The sequence below is a fragment of the Vanessa cardui genome, chromosome 25 (assembly GCF_905220365.1).
Source record: "Vanessa cardui chromosome 25, ilVanCard2.1, whole genome shotgun sequence".
Lineage (NCBI taxonomy): Eukaryota > Metazoa > Arthropoda > Insecta > Lepidoptera > Nymphalidae > Vanessa > Vanessa cardui.
The window spans coordinates 3,009,658-3,033,715 of NC_061147.1; the positions used below are offsets into that span (position 1 = coordinate 3,009,658).

The 24,058-nt window shown below is 33.0% G+C and overlaps 1 protein-coding gene across 3 annotated transcripts in view; it reads left to right on the forward strand.

Annotated features, from left to right (window-relative positions):
- The window catches only part of LOC124540486, a 681,189-nt gene that overhangs the window by 632,099 nt on the left and 25,032 nt on the right, over positions 1-24,058 (forward strand). Inside the window, exon 1 of one of the 3 annotated variants that reach the window (XM_047118101.1) lies at positions 14,647-15,119. The exons of the other annotated variants lie outside the window; for them this stretch is intronic. Coding sequence (XP_046974057.1) covers positions 15,077-15,119 — 43 coding nt within the window. The 5' untranslated portion in view covers positions 14,647-15,076. Of the gene's footprint in view, positions 1-14,646; positions 15,120-24,058 lie in introns of those variants that run through there. 3 annotated transcript variants of the gene reach the window in all.

The following is a 24,058-nucleotide window of genomic DNA, read 5'->3' on the forward strand; positions in this document are numbered from 1 at the left end:
ATTAAAACACTAGCTCATGTCCTTTTCCCGCACTCAAACTATCGCCATACCAAATTTCATCTATATTAGTTCCGTTTAAGTTACAAAGGTAACAGACAGAGTTACATGCGCATTTTTAGTATTAGTATTGATATTTTGAATTCGTAGTAACGAAATTCCAATCCCTTTTATCTTCTTAGCGATGATTACTCTGTTAAAAGCTATCTGGATATTTAATATCATCTATATTAGTTTAAGCTGTATAAACATTAAGATGTATTTTTCAGTGGCATGCATTGAAACCAGATAAAACGACACTATATATCCAGCAAATAAGTTCATATGGAAATCTACGCAATCTGTCTATATTCTACCCCATAATATCCTGATATATAAGCTATCTTATTGTTAAGTTTCATTAAAATCCATTCAGTAGATTTTACGTACGTCCTTTCGCATTTATAAAATGTATTCTATATATGAATATAATGTATACTGACATACAGTTCGTGAGTTTTCCCAGTATATATATAAATATAATAAACTATAATTATTCGTTTTAATAAAAAAAAAAACGATAATTTTGAGAAATAATCTTCATCGACCAGAAAAGGTATTTTGATTGACAGTTTTTTATCTCGCCATATCATTACACATAACTCATAGTCGGTTTAAAAAACGCTAATAACGTAGGGCGAATTTGCATGCAGCTGTCAAAATTGACGCACAAAGTGTGAAATTGCGTAATGAGAACGTAGCCTGATTGTGGGGGCTGATAGACGCCGAAATGCACGGGTGTAAATTACACTCGAGCACGTAGCTTTAATAAATGTAATTTAGATTATACCTACGGTGAATTAAAAAAAAAAGAAATCTACGTGAGAGGTCTCCAATTTCATGAACGTAATTTTATACAATTGGGATTTAATTCTGATGAGCTAATTCAATATTTAAACGAATGTTTTTTGGTTTTTATTTGTACCTTTAAAATACTATATATGTATAAAGAAGACTAATCCTTTTAAGACGTATAAAGGTTTCTGTTGTTGTACTAAATAATTATTTTTACAAAAACCATAGACAATTCTAATATTTTGCACACACATATGATCGATCTTCTCTCTTCTTTTATATAAAAAGTTAATTAAAATGAACCAAACAACTCGATATAATTGACTTGGTGATCATTTTTTTCGCCAGAAGAACATTTAAGTTTTATATTATAAGTCTTCATATAGATAAGGTATTCAAGCAAAACGCGTCGTCTAAATAAACGCGTCGTTTCCACCGCCGCGTGTGTTTCCAGCTTATTTAAATAATAGACAAAGCATTTCGTTTGTTTCGCAGGTGTATCGAAACAGGGTGAATTTAATAAGCGTATCATTAATCTTGATAAATAAAGCGTTATATATCGCTGTACAGCGCTTGCGGGGATTTATTCTCGTTAACTTCTTAATGACGTCAAGTTACATGGGCGTGTTAATCAACGCTCATTTGTTTTTATTATGTTTGGCCAAACGGTATAATTATTTTCGTGATGTAGAAAACGTAACGGAATCGCGTTACCCTTTATTTTTTTTAATTGCAAAAAAATATAAAACCTTTTTTTGATACTTTTTTTAAATATAAAATGAATGTTTTTTTTTATGTTACAAGAAAATGTTTATTGTGATGTAAATACCTTCATTTCCTAATATATGTAAGTGGTCACCACTGCCCACAGACTTTGGTGTATAGGAAGTAAAAACACTCTTCATCCCACGAAGGCGCCACCAATATTAGGACCTAATATGTCCCTTGTGCCTGATCTTATAGTGGCTCACCCGCGCTTAAAACCTGCATTTAAATCAATACTTACTATAGTTTACCAATAGAATATATGATGATTGGATGGTACCAACTTGAACGCGCTTGCAAAAGTCACAATTTTCGGGTCATTGACCTTTAATATGAATCTAGACGTACAATTATATTATTCGTGCCCTTGAAACGTTTCAATATTGAATCTAAAATAACGAAACGTAAGAAAACATTCCATAATATTGAAATAACGAAATAAATTTTACGCTACAGATACAATAACAGATTGATTTGATATCTGTTCTTGGATCGCAATAACCGTATAGAATAAAAGTCATTTATTTTTTTATATGATCAATATTCATATACAATGGTTTGCGTAAAAAAATGTATCGACAAATAAGTATTATACTTTTTTGTATTGTAATTTAAAGGTTTAAAGGAAACAACAGTGCTTGGTATTGTTGTGTTCCGGTTTGATAGGTGAGTGAAGCCAGTGTAACTACACATAAGGGCAATAACATCTTAGTACCCAAGGTTGGTGGCGCATTGGCGATGAAATGAATGGTTAATGTTTCTTACAGACCCTTTGTCTATGGGCGGTGGTGACCACTTATCAGGTGGCCCATATGCTCGTCCGCCAACGGACGGACGGACTGAATTAAAGATGTGTGGTTAAAGTCAACAATGGAACGCTATTGTCACACTATAGTTATTTATGTGAATAATTATATTCGTAATTTGTAGAGTTTTGTTAATGCTCAGCGGTCTGGACTCAGACTGTATTCTGTGAGAAGAAACTCGACGCTCAAACATCACCATTGATAAATGTAAGAATGCGATATTGACTCCAATGACTGTATAATGTATGGGACGCAAATATCAAAATCGCATGTCGCAGTAACTCGGCTGTCAAACTTTCGCAATTGATGAGTGAATTCTTACATCACTGGTAAGCCACCACTGCTCTCAGACGGAATTTAAACAATGTTTGTCCATATTTTTCTATCAATATTGTTGTAGATATATGCTTAGTATACTGCAACAAGCTCTTTTAGTATATTTGTAGTTTCTGGTGCACATCGATCAAAGCTATCGTGTGGATGACAGCACAAATATTGCAATCAGTACGTACTCGTACATCATAACAGGAGCAGAGGTATCGTGAAGGAAGTAGCAGAAATATGCCTAACATTCGTCCGGGCATAAATAATTGGTACCTTACTTGTTTTGCTATTGAACAAATCTGGGTAGGTACCATTATGTTACAGACAAATAATAATTGGTAATGTTGTTTAACGCAGGGTGCTAGAAGCATGGTAATATGACAACGACTACCTCCATGGTCGTGTAGTGTGTGCACCGGTTTTCATGTGCTACTCCGAGGTACCGGGTTCGATTTTCGGCCCAGTATATGTAGAAGAAGTCCATTACTTTTCTATATTGCCTTGGGTGTTTGTGGTACCGTCGGTTATTCTGATTTTCCATAACACAAGTGCTTTAGCTACTTAACTTGGAATCAGAGTAATGTATGTGATGTTTTCCAATATTTATTTATTTAATATATTAGTTATGATGGTTGGTGACCATGTGTTAGTATGGCACGATGACCACATACGATAGGTCTCATAATCGATCGTCGCCTGATGCAAGACAAGACACTCCCAAGTTATATCAGTTTCTATTTAAACGTTCTCTATAATAATATGTTAGAATCTATGCAAATGAAAATACACAATGTTGACCTCATGACAAGGGTTATCATACGGTTCGTAGGTTATCTATTTCTAAAACAATGTCCCGGTTACTGGTTACTCGGGAGTTGCGAAACGAAATCGCGTATTGTTTCAGATGCTAATATATTTGAAAGGTTGAACGACGGAGATGCAGTGGATTCTGTATAAAGTATCAGCAAATACCTCTGCTAGTATGACTTCTCTGTTGAATGCTTAGAGGTCCATGCTGTTCCAATGTGGGTAGTGAACAAATTTCCCACTGATGGGCTAAGGCCTCCTCTCCCTTTGAGGAGAAAGAAAAGATGAATGAATGGAGAAAGTTCGGAACATATTCCACCACGCTGTTCCAATGTTAGTTGGTGGAATACACATGTGACAGAATTTCTATGAAATTAAACACATGCCGGTTTCCTCACGATGTTTTCATTCACCGCCGAGCACGATAAACACAAATTAAGTACATGAAAATTCATTGGTGCTTGCCTAGTGGTTTGAACCCTCAATCATCAGTTAAGATGCACAGTTCTTTCCACTGGGCTATCTCGGCTCGGTTAGTGAACACGTGGCTCTGATGCTTTTTCTTCTAGAGAAAACACATAGAAAAAAATTATATTCATCCAGGATTGAAGCTGCAATCTTCCGGTACGATTCCTTATTCCCACCTCTGTGCTATGTCAACTCCAACGCAGCTATGAACAAATATGTTCTGGTTTGGAAGGGAGTCAATGAGAGGTCCATAACTCATATTCCACATATCGTATGCCAATATTAAATATAAAGTATGCTATATGAATCTTGACATAAACGATATCTGACCTAAAATTTAATAGTCAATATTGAAATAAAAATAAGAGAAGAAAGAAATAAATAATTCTGTATTATTTTTTTTATTCTTGTATTAATCTGTTACAGCGTTGAATTATATGTTAAGTTTCCACCGGGCTAGAAGTAGATTCTTCCAGGAACTGACTAGAAACTCTATTAGTGTTTTCCATCATTTTAATAACAGAGCATTTAATTATATTCTTTATACATAAAAGTAAAGTAAATTATATAAAATATTTAGATATTTTAAATAGAAGACTATTGAAAATTTTATAATTAAAGAAAATTAATAAATATATGTGACGTTAAAAAAAGAAACTTTACTTTTTGCACATCTTGGTAATGAAACGCTTCCTGGGTATTTATTTATGATACATAAAAGCATTTGAGCCGAGATGGCCCAATGAGCCGAGATGGCCCAATGGTAAGAACGCGTGCATCTTAACCGATGATTGCGGGTTCAAACCCAGGCGAGCACTGCTGATTCATGTGCTTAATTTGTCTTTATAATTCATCTCGTGCTCAGCGGTGAAGGAAAACATCGTGAGGAAACCTGCATGTGACAAATTTCATATAAATTCTGACACATGTGTATTCCACCAACCCGCATTGGAACAGCGTGGTGGAATTTGTTCCAAACCTTCTCCTCAAAGGGAGAGGAGGCCTTTAGTCCAGCAATGGGAATTTACAGGCTATTGTTGTAAAAGCAGTTCCTTTCACCGGTTTTTCTCAAGTAAAAGAGTGTATTCTTTACCGATGGTTTTTAACTTGACAATATATAGGCAAGTGTAATGCTTTCATATTGAATGTTTTGATTTGATTAAGTGAGGGTATGACTATAGAAAAGCGCCATGCCAGTCGTTCGAACATCGTTTCCACATCAAAATAATAGGCTATTTTTCAAAATCCATTTTATATTATTTAGTAGAAGTTAAGGAACCCAGTAAAAGTTGTGTTTTTATTTCTAGTACATGTTGGCCGAAAAATATCATATTAAAAGTTCCATATTTAAATAGCGCGCAAAAACGATACTTGGACAATATGGCGCTGCAGTGGGGTCGGATACGTCACTTTCCTGTATTTTAATCTGTATTACATATAGTAGAAAAGCAAAGTTTACAAGAAAGTAACTTCATCATAAGCTCGGCTAATCAGTGTCGTGTCACGTGACAAACGTTTGAAAAAATTTATTTTTATTTATGGATTTTTGAATAAATTAAGTATTATTTTCAAGTTTCGTTAGTAAATAACCATTTTTAAACTCATAATATACACTGATTACAATAATCCACGATTTATTTTTCGCATTGTCAAATAGCTATATATAACGTTGTATAAAGTATTACAAACATAAATTCGAACAACGTTTTGATTCTGAGATTGTGTGTATGTCTAATTTTATTACTGTTACATTTAGCTATCAAACAACTGTGCTAACTCGTTTACTTTATGTGTAAAATTAAATTAAACTTTGCACCAGTTTTCGAACATTCAAAGTCTCAGAAGCTACTGTTTCTGGTGTATTTGTTTTATTACACGATATTGGCTGGAACCATTAACATTTACATATATAGAGTTCCCTGGGACTTCGTTTATTTAAAAAAAAACCTTTGAATCACTTGAGTTTGACTTTCGTTTGGTAGGGCTTTGTGAAAGCAAGTCTGGGTAGGTACCACCCACTGACTAGATATTCTACCAAGCAGAATAAGGATGGTTGTGTTCCGGTTTGAAGGGTGGTTACAGGCATAAGGGACATACCATCTTAGTTAGATGTAAAGAATGGTTAATATTACTTACCGCCATTGTCTATGGGCGGTGATAAACACCATTAGATGGGCTACCTTTGTACCGTACACAATAAATGATGCTTAAATCTATATTAATTTTATAAATGTAAAAGGACCTCTGTCAGTCTGTCTGTTGCTCATTCACGGCCAAACCGCTGAACTGTATTTGATGACATTTGGTATTAAGCAAACTTGAAATACAAAAAACGACATAGGCTACTTTTTTGCCTATCACATGGCAGCCAATACCCTAAAACGCAAGAGATGCCGCGGGCGACTACTAGTATAAAATAATCTTCAGACTTTGCGGGAATTTTTCTGCTATGTAGTGCTCTACGAACAGTTCTTGTTTAATATATCTTCATTAAAATACAATTCACATCCTCTACGATTTACTTCCAAGGTTCCGATAACGCAATCGGCATTTAAAACGTCATTTTTTCACGAAGCCATACGAATACCTTACATTAAGATGTCGACCAATGACATCACGTAATTTCAATATCAAAGTATTTTTGTCCTTACGTTTGTGATTTGGCACAAAAGAGCTGAAATATGCCCAGTGGCTAGAAAGCGTGTATCTTAAGCGACGATTGCTGGTTCAAACCCAGGCAAGCACGATGAATATTCATGTGTTTATAATTCATCTCGTGCTCGGTGGTGAAGGAAAACATTGTGAGGAAACCTGCATGTGTTTAATTTCATAGAAATTCTGCCATATGGGTATTCCACCAACCCGCGTTGGGACAGTGGTGAAATATTTTCCATAACCTTCTCCTCAAAGGGAGAAGAGGTCTTGGCCCAGCAGTGGAAAATTTATAGGCTGTTGTTGTTGTTGTTTTTCATTACCCTACAAAAGACTAACTCTATTTTAAGAAACAACGTGTAATCCTTGCCTATTCCAATTTTAAATCTTCACATATTTACATTATTTATGGTACCACATGTTTCGTGGTATTCGTGGTACCATCCGCTTATAGACAGCTCGTTTCACAATCCTTTGTATTATGTTATGGTGCGGTGATTAGTGGAGTTTCGAAGCGACGTTTAAGAATCATTAGGTGCGCCCTTGACGACGACACTAATGACTCAAGCACCCATATTTACACATAACCTCATTACACACACAAACTTTTTTATTATAAATGTAGGTGGATGTTGCTAGACCAGATAGTATAGATGGTAAGTGGTCACCACTGTTTAGAGGTATTGGCTTTGTAAGAAATTTTATTATCTATTGCACCTGCAGTCCCCTTACTTTCAAACTCGTAATTATTAATGTACGGTGGTAGAAAATCTAATCAGTTGGTGGTACCTTTAGAGACAGTTTAGTATATTTACTAATTATTGTATTTGATGTTTAGTTTATGTTAATCAATGAAAAATATTCTCGTATTGATGATCATAACACCAGTAAACTTTAAATTGAAGTTATTTTTATACCAAATGAATCCCACGCTACTTTGCAAAAGCTTTGATAACCTTATCTTCAAAGACAAAAAACCCCTTTAAATACGGATTATATAATCTCAAACTATCCGCCATAGAATACGTGCTATTATTAAAACTAAATTTGACCACAGATACACATAGCATAATATAAATAGATCGAAAAATTATGAATTTAACATTCACCGTGACAGAAGCTAATTTTACGCGTTTGAAATAGAATTTCATAGATATTCGATTACTGTGTCTGCAACGGCGCGGGCCAGCTACCTGCCTGCCATTGTATTTTTTATGTTTTAGGGTTCGACGGTAAAAACATTGTATTCTATTAAAAATAATACAATTATGTATAGAGACTTATTATGAGTGCTGATTGGACATTTTTACTAATATTTGCTTGTAATTGACACGTGACTATAGTCTATAATTTAGAAATTACTGGAAAAAATATTCCGGTAAGGTGAATATAATCCTGTAAAATTATAATGTAACATTGCTTGTACAATTTTATTAAAATTCATTTTATTAAAATTCATCTTACCCATACAATGATAAACTTATGTGTCAGTGCCTTGTTCATATACTAACTCACAAAATAATATTCTAAAACGGCACACAGTATTGCTATTTAACGGATACAAAAAATTGTTTTATATATATCGTTTATACGTTTTATTTCTTACCTTTATGAGTTAACTGACTAACTAACTGTTCCAGCTTCAAGATTACATATACAACTTTAAAATTGAATAAAATAAATAAAAAATGTTATTCATATCTCCATATATATTCATTGGACCGAATATGCTAGAATAAGAGCTGAGATGGCCCAGGGTTAGAACGCGTGCATCTTAACCGATGATTGCGAGTTCAAACCCAGGCAAGCACCACTATATATATGTGCTTAATTCGTGTTTATAATTCATCTCGTGCTCGGCCGTGAAGAAAAATATCGTGAGGAAACCTGCATGTGTCTAATTTCATCGAAATTCTGCCACTTGTGCATTCCACCATGGAATATGTTCCAAACCCTCTCCTCAATAGAAGAGGAGGCCTTATCTCAGCAGTGGGAAATGTACAGGCTGTTACTTTACTACTTATACTAGTACATATTCTATAACAGTAGGTCTATACTATATATTTGGAAAATTAACTGTAAAAAATCTAGTAATAGATATTTTAAATAGCATACCACAGTTTCTTATATTGTTGCATATTCGTATAGAACCAGTAATAAGTCTCGACGTGCTCGCCCTTTCCAAAATTCAACGATAAAAAAGCATAGCGAATGATGTTTCTATTCGAAAACGCGAGCGGGCGAGTTTGATCCGTAGCGTAATCGTTGAAAATTGTTTTGCTCGAAGATATCATTCAAATCATTTGGCAGGAAAAAAAATAACGTAACGGTTTTCTTTGCGTTTTTCTTACATTTGTAGTGTTCGTAAACTTTCTTGGTATTTTTATAAATACCTTTTACTTACCAGTTCGATTTTATACGCCCACTACGATTTCGCCGAAAGAAGAGAGCTTCAGTGCTGGTTGGTTCTGTACATGACGTAGATATCCATATGACGTAGTGTCGGTGTCCTCACGATGTTTTTGGTCACAAGCGAACTTTGTGTGTGTGTGTGTGTGCGTGTGTGTCATCCTTGTGTTATATACACATAACAATAATAAATGCCAGCGGCTAAACCGCTGAACAGAATTTGACAAAATGTTGCCAAAGATGAATTATACGATACGGTAGGGGGGGGGGGGTACTCGATTTTATCAAAGAGATATTCTTATTCCTTCCGTACGACATCGGAACGGCAATAGTATACTATATATCAACGATGTATCGCCCATATAATTATGGTCTTATTAAAAATATATCATACCGCTGACCCTGCTGCTTTATTCGTGCGAAAACTTTTAACCCCCGTTAACTAATTAGGGGTTTTATGAGGGGTTTAAATCCGTTCTTAGCCCATATAAGGAATACCCTATAAGGAACCTACCTGCAAAATTTCAAGTTTATAAGTGTTATAGTTTCTGAGGAGAGCTGAGATGGCCCAAGGGTTAGAACGCGTGTATCCTAACCGATGTTTTCGCGTTCAAGCCCAGGCAAGCACCACTATATATATATACGTATGTGCTTAATTTGTCATTATAATTCATCCCGTGCTCGGCGGTGAAGGAAAACATCGTGAGAAAACCTGCATGTGTCTAATTTCTTCGAAATTCTGCCACATGTGTATTACACCAACCCGCATTGGAACAGCGTGGTGGAATATGTTCCAAACCCTCTCCTTAATAGAAGAGGAGGCCGTAGACAAGGAGTGGGAAATTTATAGGCTGTTATTTTACTTATAGTTTCTGAGGTGTCGTGATTGATCAGTGAGAGGTATTTTCCTTTTATATATACATATATTTATCATTTTTCCATGCCAGTTTTCAAAATCTCAATAAATGTAGGTAAGCCTACTACCACAAAAAGGTGTTATTTAAATAAGCAGGTTGTGTTCAAAATCGACCTCAATTAAAATCGAACCGTTTTTCGTAACATCTTCATTACAACACTTTGAGTCGTTAAAAATATAAAGATTGGTTTGGCATTTAAGTAAGTTTCAACAAATTTATCTTATTAATTTTAATACTTATTAATTGTATCATTACTCAAGAATATGAATTTGTAGGAACGCGTTTAAATGTTTATTTTGAAGGTTTTATTGTAGATGTATAGTTGAACACAATAGGGTCAGGAAATACAATTTACTTGGGCTTTGTACTAGCCCGTCTGAGTAGGTAACAGTCATCAGATGTTCTACTGCCAAATAGCAGTATACTGGGTAGTATTGTTGTCTTGTGGCTTAAAGACGAGTGAGTCGGTGTAACTACAGGTACATAACATCTCAGTTCCCAAGGTTGGTGAAACTGGCGATGTGTATAATTCGGGACATAAAAGAACAGTTTATAAAAAATGATTGTCTCAATTATCAATTTAAATTGATGTATTTAAATTGACAATCGAAATTCAAATTAAAAAAAAGAGAATATCACAAATATTTATAATCTGTAAAAAAATTAAATTTACAAAAATCGAACGTTGCTGTCATAGGGTATGACGACGCACGCTTTGTGACGTCACAATAATGTAACATGGCGGATGAAAGACTTGTTTTTTTTATTTAAAGTTTAAAACATTATCAATATAAGCAATACTTTGTGTTTGTATGTTTATTACTAGCAGTCGCTCGCTGTTGATTATCATGTATCAGGCAAAAAAGTAGTCTATGTTTTTCTTGGAGTCCAAGTTTGCTTCATACCAAATTTCATCAAAATCGGTTCAGCGGTTTGGTCGTGAAAAAGACAGACAGACAGATAGAGTTACTTTCACATTTATAATATTACTATAGATAACGGAGCGTAGTCTTGTTCCACATTGTTCGTGACGTTTACTATTCGCGCTTTTTATAGAAACGCTTCGGTATTTAAGACCGACGCCACACATTCAAACTCATGCTGTCTTGTGGCCTTTGTTACAATTATTGTTCTTAATATACAGAGATATGGCAGACGCATTGACTTAACAATCGTGACGTCATTATTTAACCTACATTTATTAAATTAATAAAGATGTAACAGAAAAGATTCGTTTGGAAAATAATAATTGTAATGATTATAAGATTGGTATGTAGACTGGTAATTGGTTACCACTGTCAATAAACATTGGCGTTGTAAGAAATATTGGCCATTAAACATTGCCAATGCGTCACCAACATTGGAACTAAAAGTCTTAAAGCTAACTTATACATTTTGCACTAAAATATATGATGGGTTGGTGACATATATGTAGTATTATTATACATTTGATACATAATAATCGACCCGATATTCTTAGTCATGCCCAATTAAAACATAATTACATTATAGGTCAATTAATATAATCGATTAAAAACACCCAAGCATTCTGACCAAGCTAAGGGTTGAACAGCGATTTACAAATCTTTTCATTCCCAGGATTTAATATATTGCATTCAATCGGAACGGGTCATCCCTTGGGCAAATTTATCGACACTGATACAACCCTATTTGTGTCAAAACTATCTATAACAATCTCCATCCTAGCAATGATTATAATATACGTTATGAGCTTTAATTGTTAGATCTTAAAATTCATTTTCGCTTGACTTAATTTATAGGAATCTTTTTTTGTTTAAACGGTCGAAACCTTAATGTTCGCCTTTAACGAGCCTTTTTTTAAGCTTTTTTTTTCCTCTGTAAGAGATGTAGAGCTTTTAGGACTTCTGTTGAAAACAGTTTTACAATTGAAAAAGAAAAAGAGAATGTTTATCCTAGAAATACAAATATTACAACCACAAATAACTTCATTTTATTTAAATTTAATTGCACAGTAACAACCTGTGAACATCCCACAGCTGGGCATAGTCTGGATGCCTATGCGTATACGTCATATATCACGTGCGATGTAGTTTTTTCCTCGAGTTTGAACTCGGAATCAGAAGATTCATTTGTAGCACTGGACCATCACGGCCCAGACATATATATTGTAAATACAAATATTAAATAAGAAACAATAGCAACAAGTAATACTAAATGAAGTCTTCTAAAAATATGAATTATTTTCAGTCTGTAATTATGTTATACAAGTGGCCAGTCCCGGCTTCTCACGGGTGGACATAATTTTATATTTTTATATGATTTTGTTGCTTATTTCCGACATGTTTAACAGTTGTCGTTTTATTTCAACTTATTTACCCAGAAACCTAAATACATTATATATTTATTCCTTCCTTATGAAACTCTCTGTCTGATGGTGACGGTATAGAAATCCGTTCAGTTTTGGAGTTAGTCGCGAACAAAGAGACAAACAAACGCGACTGGATGATTTTGTTTTCTAATATGTAATGATGTAAACATGTAATAGGAAAAACAACGAAACAAAAAAGGATTACAATTATTCAATCATAAAAATAGGGTATTATTTATTTATTTATTTATTGAATACCATTATACATGCTTTGTTTATACAGACAACGATGTAACAAAAACCCCATTGGATCTATCCGTACATCGGTATTCGTTGTCAACACTTATACAATAATAATAAAATAACTATAAAATAAACAAAACGCAGGTACATATCAAAGTTTAAAATAATCAAAATAGCGATAAAGAAAGAATAACATCGTTTAGTATAGCGTATACGGGTGTTCCATATATTGTGTTAATTATTTTATATTTGCAAAAAATACATCATAAATATATATATGTTTGTCTTTAAACGTTGTATCTCGAAAAGGTAGCAGTAAACTTCTAAGTTATACTAACCCAATACTAACAATGCCCGTGACGGGTCGTGACAACGGAGAATGTCTTTTAAATAAAACTTTCCTTGTGCTTTCCAATATTATAAACGCAAACGTTTTTATTCGAATGGTTTACTTATAAAAGAAAATAACATAACACCAATAAGTAAAAATTGTGGAAAAAGTAACTACTGAGTTTCTAGTCGGTTCTTGTAAATCTACTTTCCGAAGTAGCTAACAAATAATTTAACACTTAATATTACTTAGGCTTTTTATGAGCCTACTATAATTCGTTCCTAATTTTTTTTTGTAGGAATTATATTAATTATTACTAATTAATAATTACATATTCATAATTATACTTAATCAATATCTATCTGATTGAAATAAGTCTTTTTTAATGACTTAGCAAACTGCGATCTTTACAGGAGATGTAGCGTGTTCCGTCAAAGATTTAAGTTATGTCGTATTTTGTTAGTAATCTGTTCATGCCAAGGTTCAATTTGATGTCCTGGTTATACATTAAAATGTTTTGGACTTGAGCTAAGATACAGCCCCTTTAAAAAAATTTGGATGGCATATATTTTATGTGTTTTTTTTTTTTCAAAGTTGTTGAATCTCCTCAGCCAGTGTCATAAAAATGAGCTGCTATGCTTATGGAATACACAGGCATGACAACTGCCCAGTTTTGATAGTCCATTATGTTTCAGTACATGCCGTATCCAAAAATATTTTACCAACAAATTGTAAAACTATATGACATTAGCTAGAGAAGATGTAAAAGATGTAGAGACATATAAAAAAGTGTTATAAGCGTTTCTGTAGCGTTTATCTGATTGAGTTGAAACTTTATACAGTTCTTGATACTTGTGAGAATATATCTGGCACAGTTTCATCCATTATGACATGTTAGTCATATCGAATAATTTTATTAAAATCAAGTAGGCTATATAACTCATACTTTGAAACCAAATTGCTTAAAATAATACCTCAGGAGGTCCAAAGGTTTTACTCTTAAAATAATTACTGGAATGCAATCAACGTGCAACCAAAGCGTTCTGTTTCAACTATTCGTAAATAAAGATGAAATACAATGTTTTTTATTTACAAATATCGATATTCGGTTTCGAGAATAACGACGACGGATAAAGAAATTTTAATTTACTTTAAAATATATTATAACAATAATATTTCACACGAAATTATTTACTCTATGATAGCGGCCGACGAGCGTACACAATACAAATTGGTGTTTCAATAAGCGATGCGCTAATTATCGAAATTTATTGCGACCGATGACAGAATCAAACATATATATTATTTAAAGTCATAACGAATGATATATCGATTTTAATATTAACTCGGACGCACGTTATTCAACGAATTAATGTTAAAATACCATTTCTAAACGTCGATTTTGATTTTTAAAATACTCTTATATCGAAGTGTTGGGTATCGCTGCGTTTACCTGTTTTTTTCTCCCGTCGCACGCTAGAAAGAGACGGACGATTCGAATTATTGTATACTGAATGCATTTCGACAATGCGTTCTTACCTACCCAGGGAACGAAAGCGGCCAAGAGCGAGGGCGACGCCACTGACAATGCACGACTGTCTATCTGGTTATAATACCCGACAACGTTCAGGGTTCACGGGATTGTTCGTATCGACTCCGCAACAAACAACTCTCTATTTTGGACGGCTAACTATCCGAGCGTGGCCGGTGAGGCAACCATGCGCCGCGCATTCTTGATTCTTCACCAATCCCGACCAACTTCATGCCAGTTACGTCCCGACCGTCGCAGACGACGGACCTGTGTCGCTCGTCTCGTCGAAACTATCGTACAATACAACACTTAAACAATTCAAAGTGACTTTATTAACATTTAAAATTATATTATTGACTGTGTTTTATTATATATAGTGATGGGAATCGCCACCGACGTACGGTACACTTTATATCGCATACGATGACCAAAAGTTTAAGTTGGGTAAAAAGTTGTGGTCCGAATGCACTCGGCTACGAAAAAAATTATGTGCTGATAATAGTGATGGTTTGATGGGATCGCAGTGCGGCCGAAATCGTGTAGTTAGTGATGTGTGCTGTGATATAAATTATAGGCGATCGCTTAGATGATTGTCCATTTTGTGTGTGATAATATTAGTTTATTAGTTACCAAAGATTCCTGATGATCTTGTACATTAGTTTGTGCTTCATATTGGTAGTTTTAGGTGAGTACAATTATTACTATATTCCCCAGTGAATTATTATACAATTTATCTTTTAATTGACAAATGCTTGATTTAATAGTCCCCCAGTGTAGATAGCTTTAATATTTATTACAAATTAACAACGCATCAACCGCATAAGGAAAGTTTATTATGGTTGACAAAGACGTTTCTGTTAATTCCAATGAATGATCAATTCATGAGCTTTAAAACATTCGCAACGCCGTCGGAATATAAATTGCAAAAAAATGTTCCAAAAAAAATTTAATGATCAATACGATCGTTAAAATTATCAAATTCTCAGACGCTACTTAAAACAAGACTTAGATACCTATAACCATTTCTTGGATTTAGACGAAACAAAAAACGATCTACAAAAAGAAATAAATTCATCAAATTAAATCAATTAATTAGGAAAGATAAATGTAATAACAAAACACTCACCTAAAATTCTAACCCGCATAGTTTCGAACGATTGAATAAACAAATACAACTTCTCAATGAATCTAAATTTATTGACTGACCATTTATTTATTATCAATTATAGGACCATTAAACCGATAAAAAAGACCACACGGGATAGTATCGTTGCAACAAAGATAATTCATAAAGAAAACTAAAGATACGACGATGAAAAAATTATAATGTGATGTTTTTGTATTTAAGTTGATTGAAAATATCGAGAAATAAGATCGAATGCAATAAGTTATTGGAACAAAAAATAACTGTAGTAAGTCTGGAATCGACTAATAATCTGAACACGTCGCTCGATATAATAAAAAAGACATCTTAAAAGGAACTGAAATCGTGCGACCTGGTCACGTACAAATAATTTCGTTTGCTACGGTTTGTCTGTCCACTTTCTAAAAAATATCGAACGATTTTTATAGATTATGAATCGAACTTTTGGATATATTTTTCCTAATTTATTAGCAGCTATCGAAAGGCGTACTAAGTTAAGATTACCGATGCTTTTATAATATATGTGAAAGAGATTTATTGGAAGAGCATAACGATGCTCAAATTTTAGATAACTGTCTGCTATGAAGATGTGATATATGAAACGACTAAATTAAAAATGCCATAACCATATACCAAAATTCTCACAGCCGAGTGAACATTCTCCTGCCACCGGTTTTGATGATGTAGCTCAAGAAGAATTTTAAAACGATTACATATTTATATAAAACTAATTAAGCATAAAAACTCACATTTGAAACGTTGAATTTAGCTTTTAGCCAAATGTTTGGATCGATCGTAAATTATAGATATAAATTTCTATCGCGTTTTGGAGTTAATTAATTTTATGTAATAAAGCAATTTATATCATCGATGTTATAAAAATTTGCATATCTTTTACGATCTTTTTGAGATCTTTTATCTATTTTAATTTTGTTGCTTCGTTAAAATAACGGTTCGATTATGCGATGTTCACATCATAATTACTACCGTTTTTGGTGTGATCTATCTTTATCTATCTTTAATATATATTCACTATCATAAATATTTTATAATAGCACTTTGGATTTCTTGATGTATTTATTATTGCTCATTTAGTTCTTGTATTGTAGTTTTTTGAAAATCGTTAATTAATAACTGTTTAGAAAATTAATTCTTATTACATGTCAAATATTTGATGGAAGCATTTCACATATGTTATTAGGAGTATAATTGGGTTAGCTTTATTAAAATATTCGTATAATTAATTATTGTCAGTTACAAGTCAACATTTTTGAATGTGCATTTCCGAGAGTAATTACCTTTAATCCGCCTATTATAGCTCTAGGAACGGATTTAATCATAAATATCTACAATACTTCGTAAAACATGAATTCCACAAACAAACACACATAGAAATTCTGTTTCGAATGAATTCTACGAATTATGAATGCTGTATTTAAATTTGTAGATAAAAAAAGTATATTCTATTAGTTATTCCGAATGTAAAGAGTAAATTTATTTAAAAATAAAACATATGAAAATGAATTTACAAATATTTAACAGTGTTCTAAAGAAAATTCGGATCTGGTATATATTCGCGTTATGATTCTGAACACGACTAGCGCCATCTGTTGTCGAGTAGGTGTACGTGACTTGTGTCGTGAAATTCAACTCCCTTTTATTTTAACATTTAATATTAGACTGTTTTAAAAAATATATTTGCTTTTTTATTGAGTTAATATTTACTATATGTATTATTAAGTTTTTTGCGAAATAAATTCCTTTGATAACGAAGTAGCTTTATAAACCGACTTAAACACAGTGTACAATTCATGCAATGATAAATTGTTATTATGTTAAAATAATAATCATTCGCTTTACTACTTTCCTATTTATTAGGGTTATACTACTAATTTGACAATATAACATTCCTATCGTGCCTGACATCTCAAAGATTACGGTAAAGTAGATTTACTCAATCCTTGCAGAATGCACACATTTTTGTTACTTTAATTTATTGTTTAGTATACGCCAGAAAGCGAAAATAAATAAAAACAGCAAGAATTCAGCTTAAATGAAAGATCTTTTCCAGGCAACCAAAAACAGCATGAACATGTTCTATAATTATTATGAAAAAAAAATGAATATGACCAATACTGAATGCATCGGCTAGTTTCGAAGGGCTGGTTCTTTAAAGAATATCTCTTCTTTCAGAAATTTGGTTACGTTCGTAAATATTCACGTAGTAAATATTATATGTCCAGCGCGGGATGTATCTGACGCAGTTTGTAGTCAATAAAAATATGAATGTTTTAAAACGACGTATAAACCCTGTGTGGTCTAAAATCGATAACAATTTAACGACGATGAAAAAACTCACAATGCGCCACGTTTCTTATTACCTATTAAAAATTTACAACTTCCTTAAAACTTAAGCGGTAATGTCAAAACAAACGAACATACGACCAACATACGGACGTAGACACAAATGAAAAATCCAAAAATGGAACTTAAGTATATATACCTACAGTTGATAATCTAATGTATGATATGTGTTTGTTCTTAACAACTTTTGCGTTACATTTTATAAATATCGATTAAATTAATGCTTACACGGGGAAATCCCTAAACATCAAAATTTTCTATTTTTTTTTTAATTATAAGCAAAGATCTTGAACATACTACTGCAACTGTAGGCTTCGGTTTGAATAAAATCAGGCTTTGATTATAGTATTCTGTATTTGTCAGACAGTCAGATTTAAATTCCAGATCAAGTTTTTTTAAAGATCCTAAGAAACATGCGTGATATACATACATAGTGATATATATTATTTATATGAAAAATACATTCATAAAACACTGGAAACAAAAAATGAATTGTCACAATTATGACGTCTTGGCGTCATCCTAATAATTGTGATTCAATTTTCAAAAGACATAAAGCATATTCCAACCTTTATAGAACAAAAAGACAAATTAACATTTTTTGACAGCAAATTGACCCGATTTCATTGGTCCAGAGCTAGAATAAAGTATGACGTATGGATTTGAAAAAAATGACATTTCGAATGTCAATGAAATTGTTATCGGAATTCAGTAATCAGTAGTTTAGTTTTTTTTATGGAATAGGTTGGCGGACGAGCGTATGGGCCACTTGATGGTAAGTCACCATCACCCATAGACAATGACGCTGTAAGAAATATTAACTATTCCTTATATCGTCAATGCGCTACCAACCTTGGGAACTAAGATGCTATGTCCCTTGTGCCTTTAGTTACAATGGCTCACTCACCCTTCAAACCGGAACACAACAATACTGCGTACTGTTGTTTAGCGGTAGTATAATATAATGCTGTATTATAAATAAATAGTTATTAAATAAGAACTATATAGCTATGTAAATATTAGGTATATTCTGTGTAATATTTTCTCGATTACAATATGCTATACAGCTACAGAGTATCGGTGCTTTTAATACAGAACCACTGTTTTTTATAATTCGTTCTGAAATTTCAACTTATACCATTTTAATAAGATACACGTAATCTTTGTTCTAGCGAGGTAATAAATTTTTATCCATCGGTAAACAGTACGTAATGGCCGTTTAAAACAACCGACACGTGTTTAACTCGTAGTTAATCTTCTAGTTTAAAATTAACCCCTTAGGGTATCTCTTGTATTGCACGCCTTGCGATAGTAAGATTATATCTTTATCTTATTGTTTTATTGTTTGTACATATATGTATCATTGCATGGATTAGTTTTTGAAGGACGATTGGAGAATAACCCACCACGTTTTTAAAGTGTTTTGGTGAATTTTATAGAATTGAATCTGAAATGTTTTGATTTTATCCCGTTATCTTTATTGTAACTAAAATATTCTCGATTCAATGGAACATTATGAGTTTTGAGCAATAAAAGTGTTTTAAACAATATTTATGTCATATAATATGAGTAACGTATTGTTCTTAATTATTATTGGATATTTATAAACGCGATTCGAGATAGACAGAGATAAGGCATGTGAAACATCAAATTATAATATTGTATCGCTTTTTATAGCTTTATAAATGCAGTGAAAAGCAATCCCTATATGTTACTCGAAAGTATTATTTAACAAGCACCCTTTTGCTATCGTAAAGAAATTTACGGCGGTATCTATAAAAAGAAAATAAGTCTACGTTTGAAATGTGTAAACGCCTTTTGCTATAAAACGAACCATTCATACATATCGTTCAATATTTTATATATAAATCTTTTAAAAGTAAATACATTTTAATGATAGATGTAGATTTTTTGATGTTCTTTGATCCTTTTAATATATTTAGAAGTTAAACTTTGTAAATGTTATACGAGTATATTTCACGACCAATATCATGTAATTAATAATAGATTTATAAATATATCTTTAATAGAGACCCGCCCTGCGTCGCACGGGTACTTGATACAGTATTATTATATTATAACCAAATTACATAACATCATTATATAATAACCTATGTGCTATTCAAATGTATAACGTATATTACTGTAAAATTTCATTGAAATCCGTTTAGTGGTTTTTTTGTGAAAGAGTAGGTACATACATATATCCATCCTCATAAACTTTCCCTTATATATTATTAGTAGGATAAAATGTCAATTAAAGAAGCTTCTTGATCAATAAACAAAGTCATATGTAAATAATCAAATCATACATATACAAGTGTACTCATAAAAAGGCTTTTGATACGTCATGGTTTAAACGTCGACGTCGAAATAGTCTTTGCGAAGTATTTTTTTTATATATACCGACTAGAAATAAATAAATACGCCCACGACCTTTTTCAACACTATAGACTTTAGTTAATTTTTGTCTTTAATGCTATATATAAACCTTTTAAGTAATTAGATGTATAATTTTAGTCTACGTCTGCTTTTGTGATTATATGTTGGAGCTCGATCGGTTATTTATATCTCTAATATGTTTCAATAATTTTCTATGATAATTGTATGTCTTAAAAATAAACACTTAAAAAAATACCGGGATTTGAACTTGTGTACCAAATGGTTAGCACTTCGACTGCGGCCCTTTAGACGTCCGCTTAATAAATACACTTAAAGGGAATATAAGTGTCACTTGAAACGCCAAAAGTCACAACACGCTAAGAAGTCGTATCCTCGTAGTCCAAAAATAGCTACCCATAATTTACGTACATCCGGGGTTACATTACCCGGGATAAGTTAAGTTTTTGATATATGAACGACAAAGAGGATTTCGTTGCCGGGATAAACATATAAATACATATTCATTTACTTTCCGATTTGTCTGTGTGTGTGTAATCACCACATATGCAGACAATTTTTGTATTATACATTATTCGATACAAGATTTTATAGATGATAAAAAAGCGTGGAGTTAATACCTTTTGACTTCCAAGCAGGATAAATTTTTTAAATGTTGAAAAAGAGTAACTACTGATTTTCTTGTCGGTTCTTCTCGGTAGAATCTACTTTCCGAACCGGTGGTAGCTTCACTTAATTGTTAAATGATAATTCAAAAGTGCTTGTGCCTACTTGAATAAAGTATATTTTGATTTTTTTTATTGTCCTTTCCTTTGAGGGCTAAGTGAGCCAGTGTATCTATACCTACAACGTAGCTCCCAAGGGTGGTAACACATTGACGACGTAAGGTATGGTTAATATTTCTTACAGTGCCAATGTCTACGATGGGTGGTACCACTTACCACCAGGCAACATTTATGGTGGCCTGTCCTGATAACGGCAGTCTATAAACATAAAAAAGATCATCGGTTTTAATCATACATATATATGTATATGATATGTTATTTTACATTAATTTGGTAAGAATATCTTGTTTTTATTTTCAAATGGGAAGGAAGAGAAAAAAATGGCATTTGTCATCGAAATACAATAATTATGCATTTATATATTTTATAAATAGATAAAATAATATTTATAGTTAGTATTAGGTAGTTAGATTATGGTTTGAAAAACAAAAATCATATCAAACAATACTTCAATCTTATATAATTATCAATAACAGTTTGTTTTCAATGATAAGAACAGCAAAAGCCTCTTAAGAACGGAATAACTTATATAAGAAAAGAAAATAAACGCTCAACGAAAACAAACCAATTGTTTATTCATATTAGAAAGAAAATAACGAACATTTCACGAGAACAATTTCTAATAAAAACATTACTCCGATGTTCAGATGGGTTTGTGGTTAGGACAGGTGAATCTACATCGATGGTTCCGGGTTCAAACCCGGACAACAATTTCGTATATTTTTTTTTCTGTTGACGGTACCCAAAAACATCGTAGGGATAATCAATTCTGTGAAATCTATTGACCAATCAGGATCGGAACAGCATAGTTACTTGGTGGTAGGGCTTTGTGCAAGCCCGCCTGGGTAGGTACCCACTCATCAGGTATTTTACCGCTAAACAACAGTACGCAGTATTCTTGTGTTCCGGTTTGGTGAGTTTCGTAAGGGTGAGTGAGACAGTGTAACTACAGGCACAAGGGACATAGTATCTTAGTCCCCAAGGTTGGAGGCGCATTGACGATGTAAGAAATAGTTAATAATAATAATAATAAATAGTGGAATTAACGAAAACCATCAGCTTTAAGATAACATACCTCGAGCCCAGCTGTGGGCAAGTATCTGATTATGTAATGACGTAACGTTAAGTACTGAGACAATACAACAATACTTATGATACTAATTGAGAAATTAGTAATATGTCAAAGTATGTAACAGAGCCTCTTCTGAGCGCCTGTTCGCTTAGATATTTTACTGCGGTTTTCATCAGTAAACAGATTCAAGAGGTAAGTATATGTATAATACATACTTGTTGTATTAGAGAAGACGGAAAAAAACACGATTTTTTCTTTTTACTTTTGTTATTCAATCAAAAAGTTCTATATAGACCTTTATAGCGTGTGATTTGACTCAAAATTTGTATTTAGATAAGGTTTACTTCTGAGGTTTTACTACGTAGGTGTATTTTCTTAAGATAACGCGATAGAAGTCTTTTTCTTAAATTTTTGTATCATACTAGTAGTCGCCCTCGGCTTAGTTCGCGTTTTAGGGTGTTGGTTGTCATGTGTCAGACAAAAAAAGTAGCCTGTGTCCTTATTTGGAGTTCAAGTTTGCTTCATACAAAATTTCATCAAATTTGGTTCAGTCGTTCCAGAGAACAAACAAACAGATAGACAGTCAGACAAAAAATGTACATACATGTGCATTGAGTAAAAAGGCCTCTTTTAATATTACAAACAGACACTCCAATTTTATTATGTATAGATAATTAAGGCTATATAATTTTATCATTCGATTAGTTTTGAGAAAGCTCATGGAATTTCGAATCTTAATTCGAGCACGATAAGTGCCACATTATAAATAGTTATCATATTTTCGTACAGTAATCGCGAAAATAAGAGCATAGTCAGTATTAATCAATCAAATGTCATGAATATTGTATGATCGTGTCGAGCGATCATATGAAATGGGTCACGGTTTATTTCTTCGTAAGGAAATTCAGGTCGTTTTAAATATGTATGGTATTAACAATTTAATTTTGTATTACAGCTGCTTAAACTTGGAATGTATATCAAATAGGTCTAGTGATTCACATAATGTTTTCTTAAATTTTCGCGATTATTACACATTGAAATAAAACTAGTTATAACGGATTTGATTCGCGTATATTCACGTTCGTGGTCACGGGTACTCTACCCACCACCAGACCACGAACGCTGTAAAGTGCTCGAAACGTCGGGATGTCAAAAATAATTAATATACGCGATTCAAATCCGTTATAACTAGTTTTATTTCAATAGGTCTAGTGACTTGATATAAGGCCATAGATGATGAAAAGGACGGTATAGATAATGCACCAGTTTTTACGCACACTCGTGAAGCACACAAGTGTCCTGTGTTTGTGTGTAGTAGGTAGCTCTTCCACGAGATTGTCCGTCACCGAAATCACCTAGACAACATCATCATCTAACTATGACATTTCAGGAGAAGCTGGCGTTTGTCCAGATTTCAGTTAAAAACGTTTCTGATGATCCCTACATTTAGAAATGGTCTGATTTTTTTTTGTTCAAGTTTTGTTCATACTTCAAGTGTCCAAATTTAAGTAGAAGGTAAAAAATGCCAGGAAACCTGCATTTGTCTTCAATATGGTACGTGTTCCATCCGCGTGATGGCACTCGAATTATTTCATCCGTGAAGATGAAGAAATCAAGAAACTTATTTTTCTATTAATTAGCTGTCTACTAAAGTATTAGTATTTGTCTGACATTACGTAACAATAAAAGTTGCTTCGTTGCTTTAATGGCGTATAAGGCAGATCCCGAGGTCTTAGGGCACAAAAAACTCGGGCATCACGAAAAAATATTAAGTTTTTCCGAAAGATTATCTGTAATCCGTTGGCGCGTCTAAGCTATTTCCGGCGATATCGGATTTCTCGTCCCATCGAAATATGAGA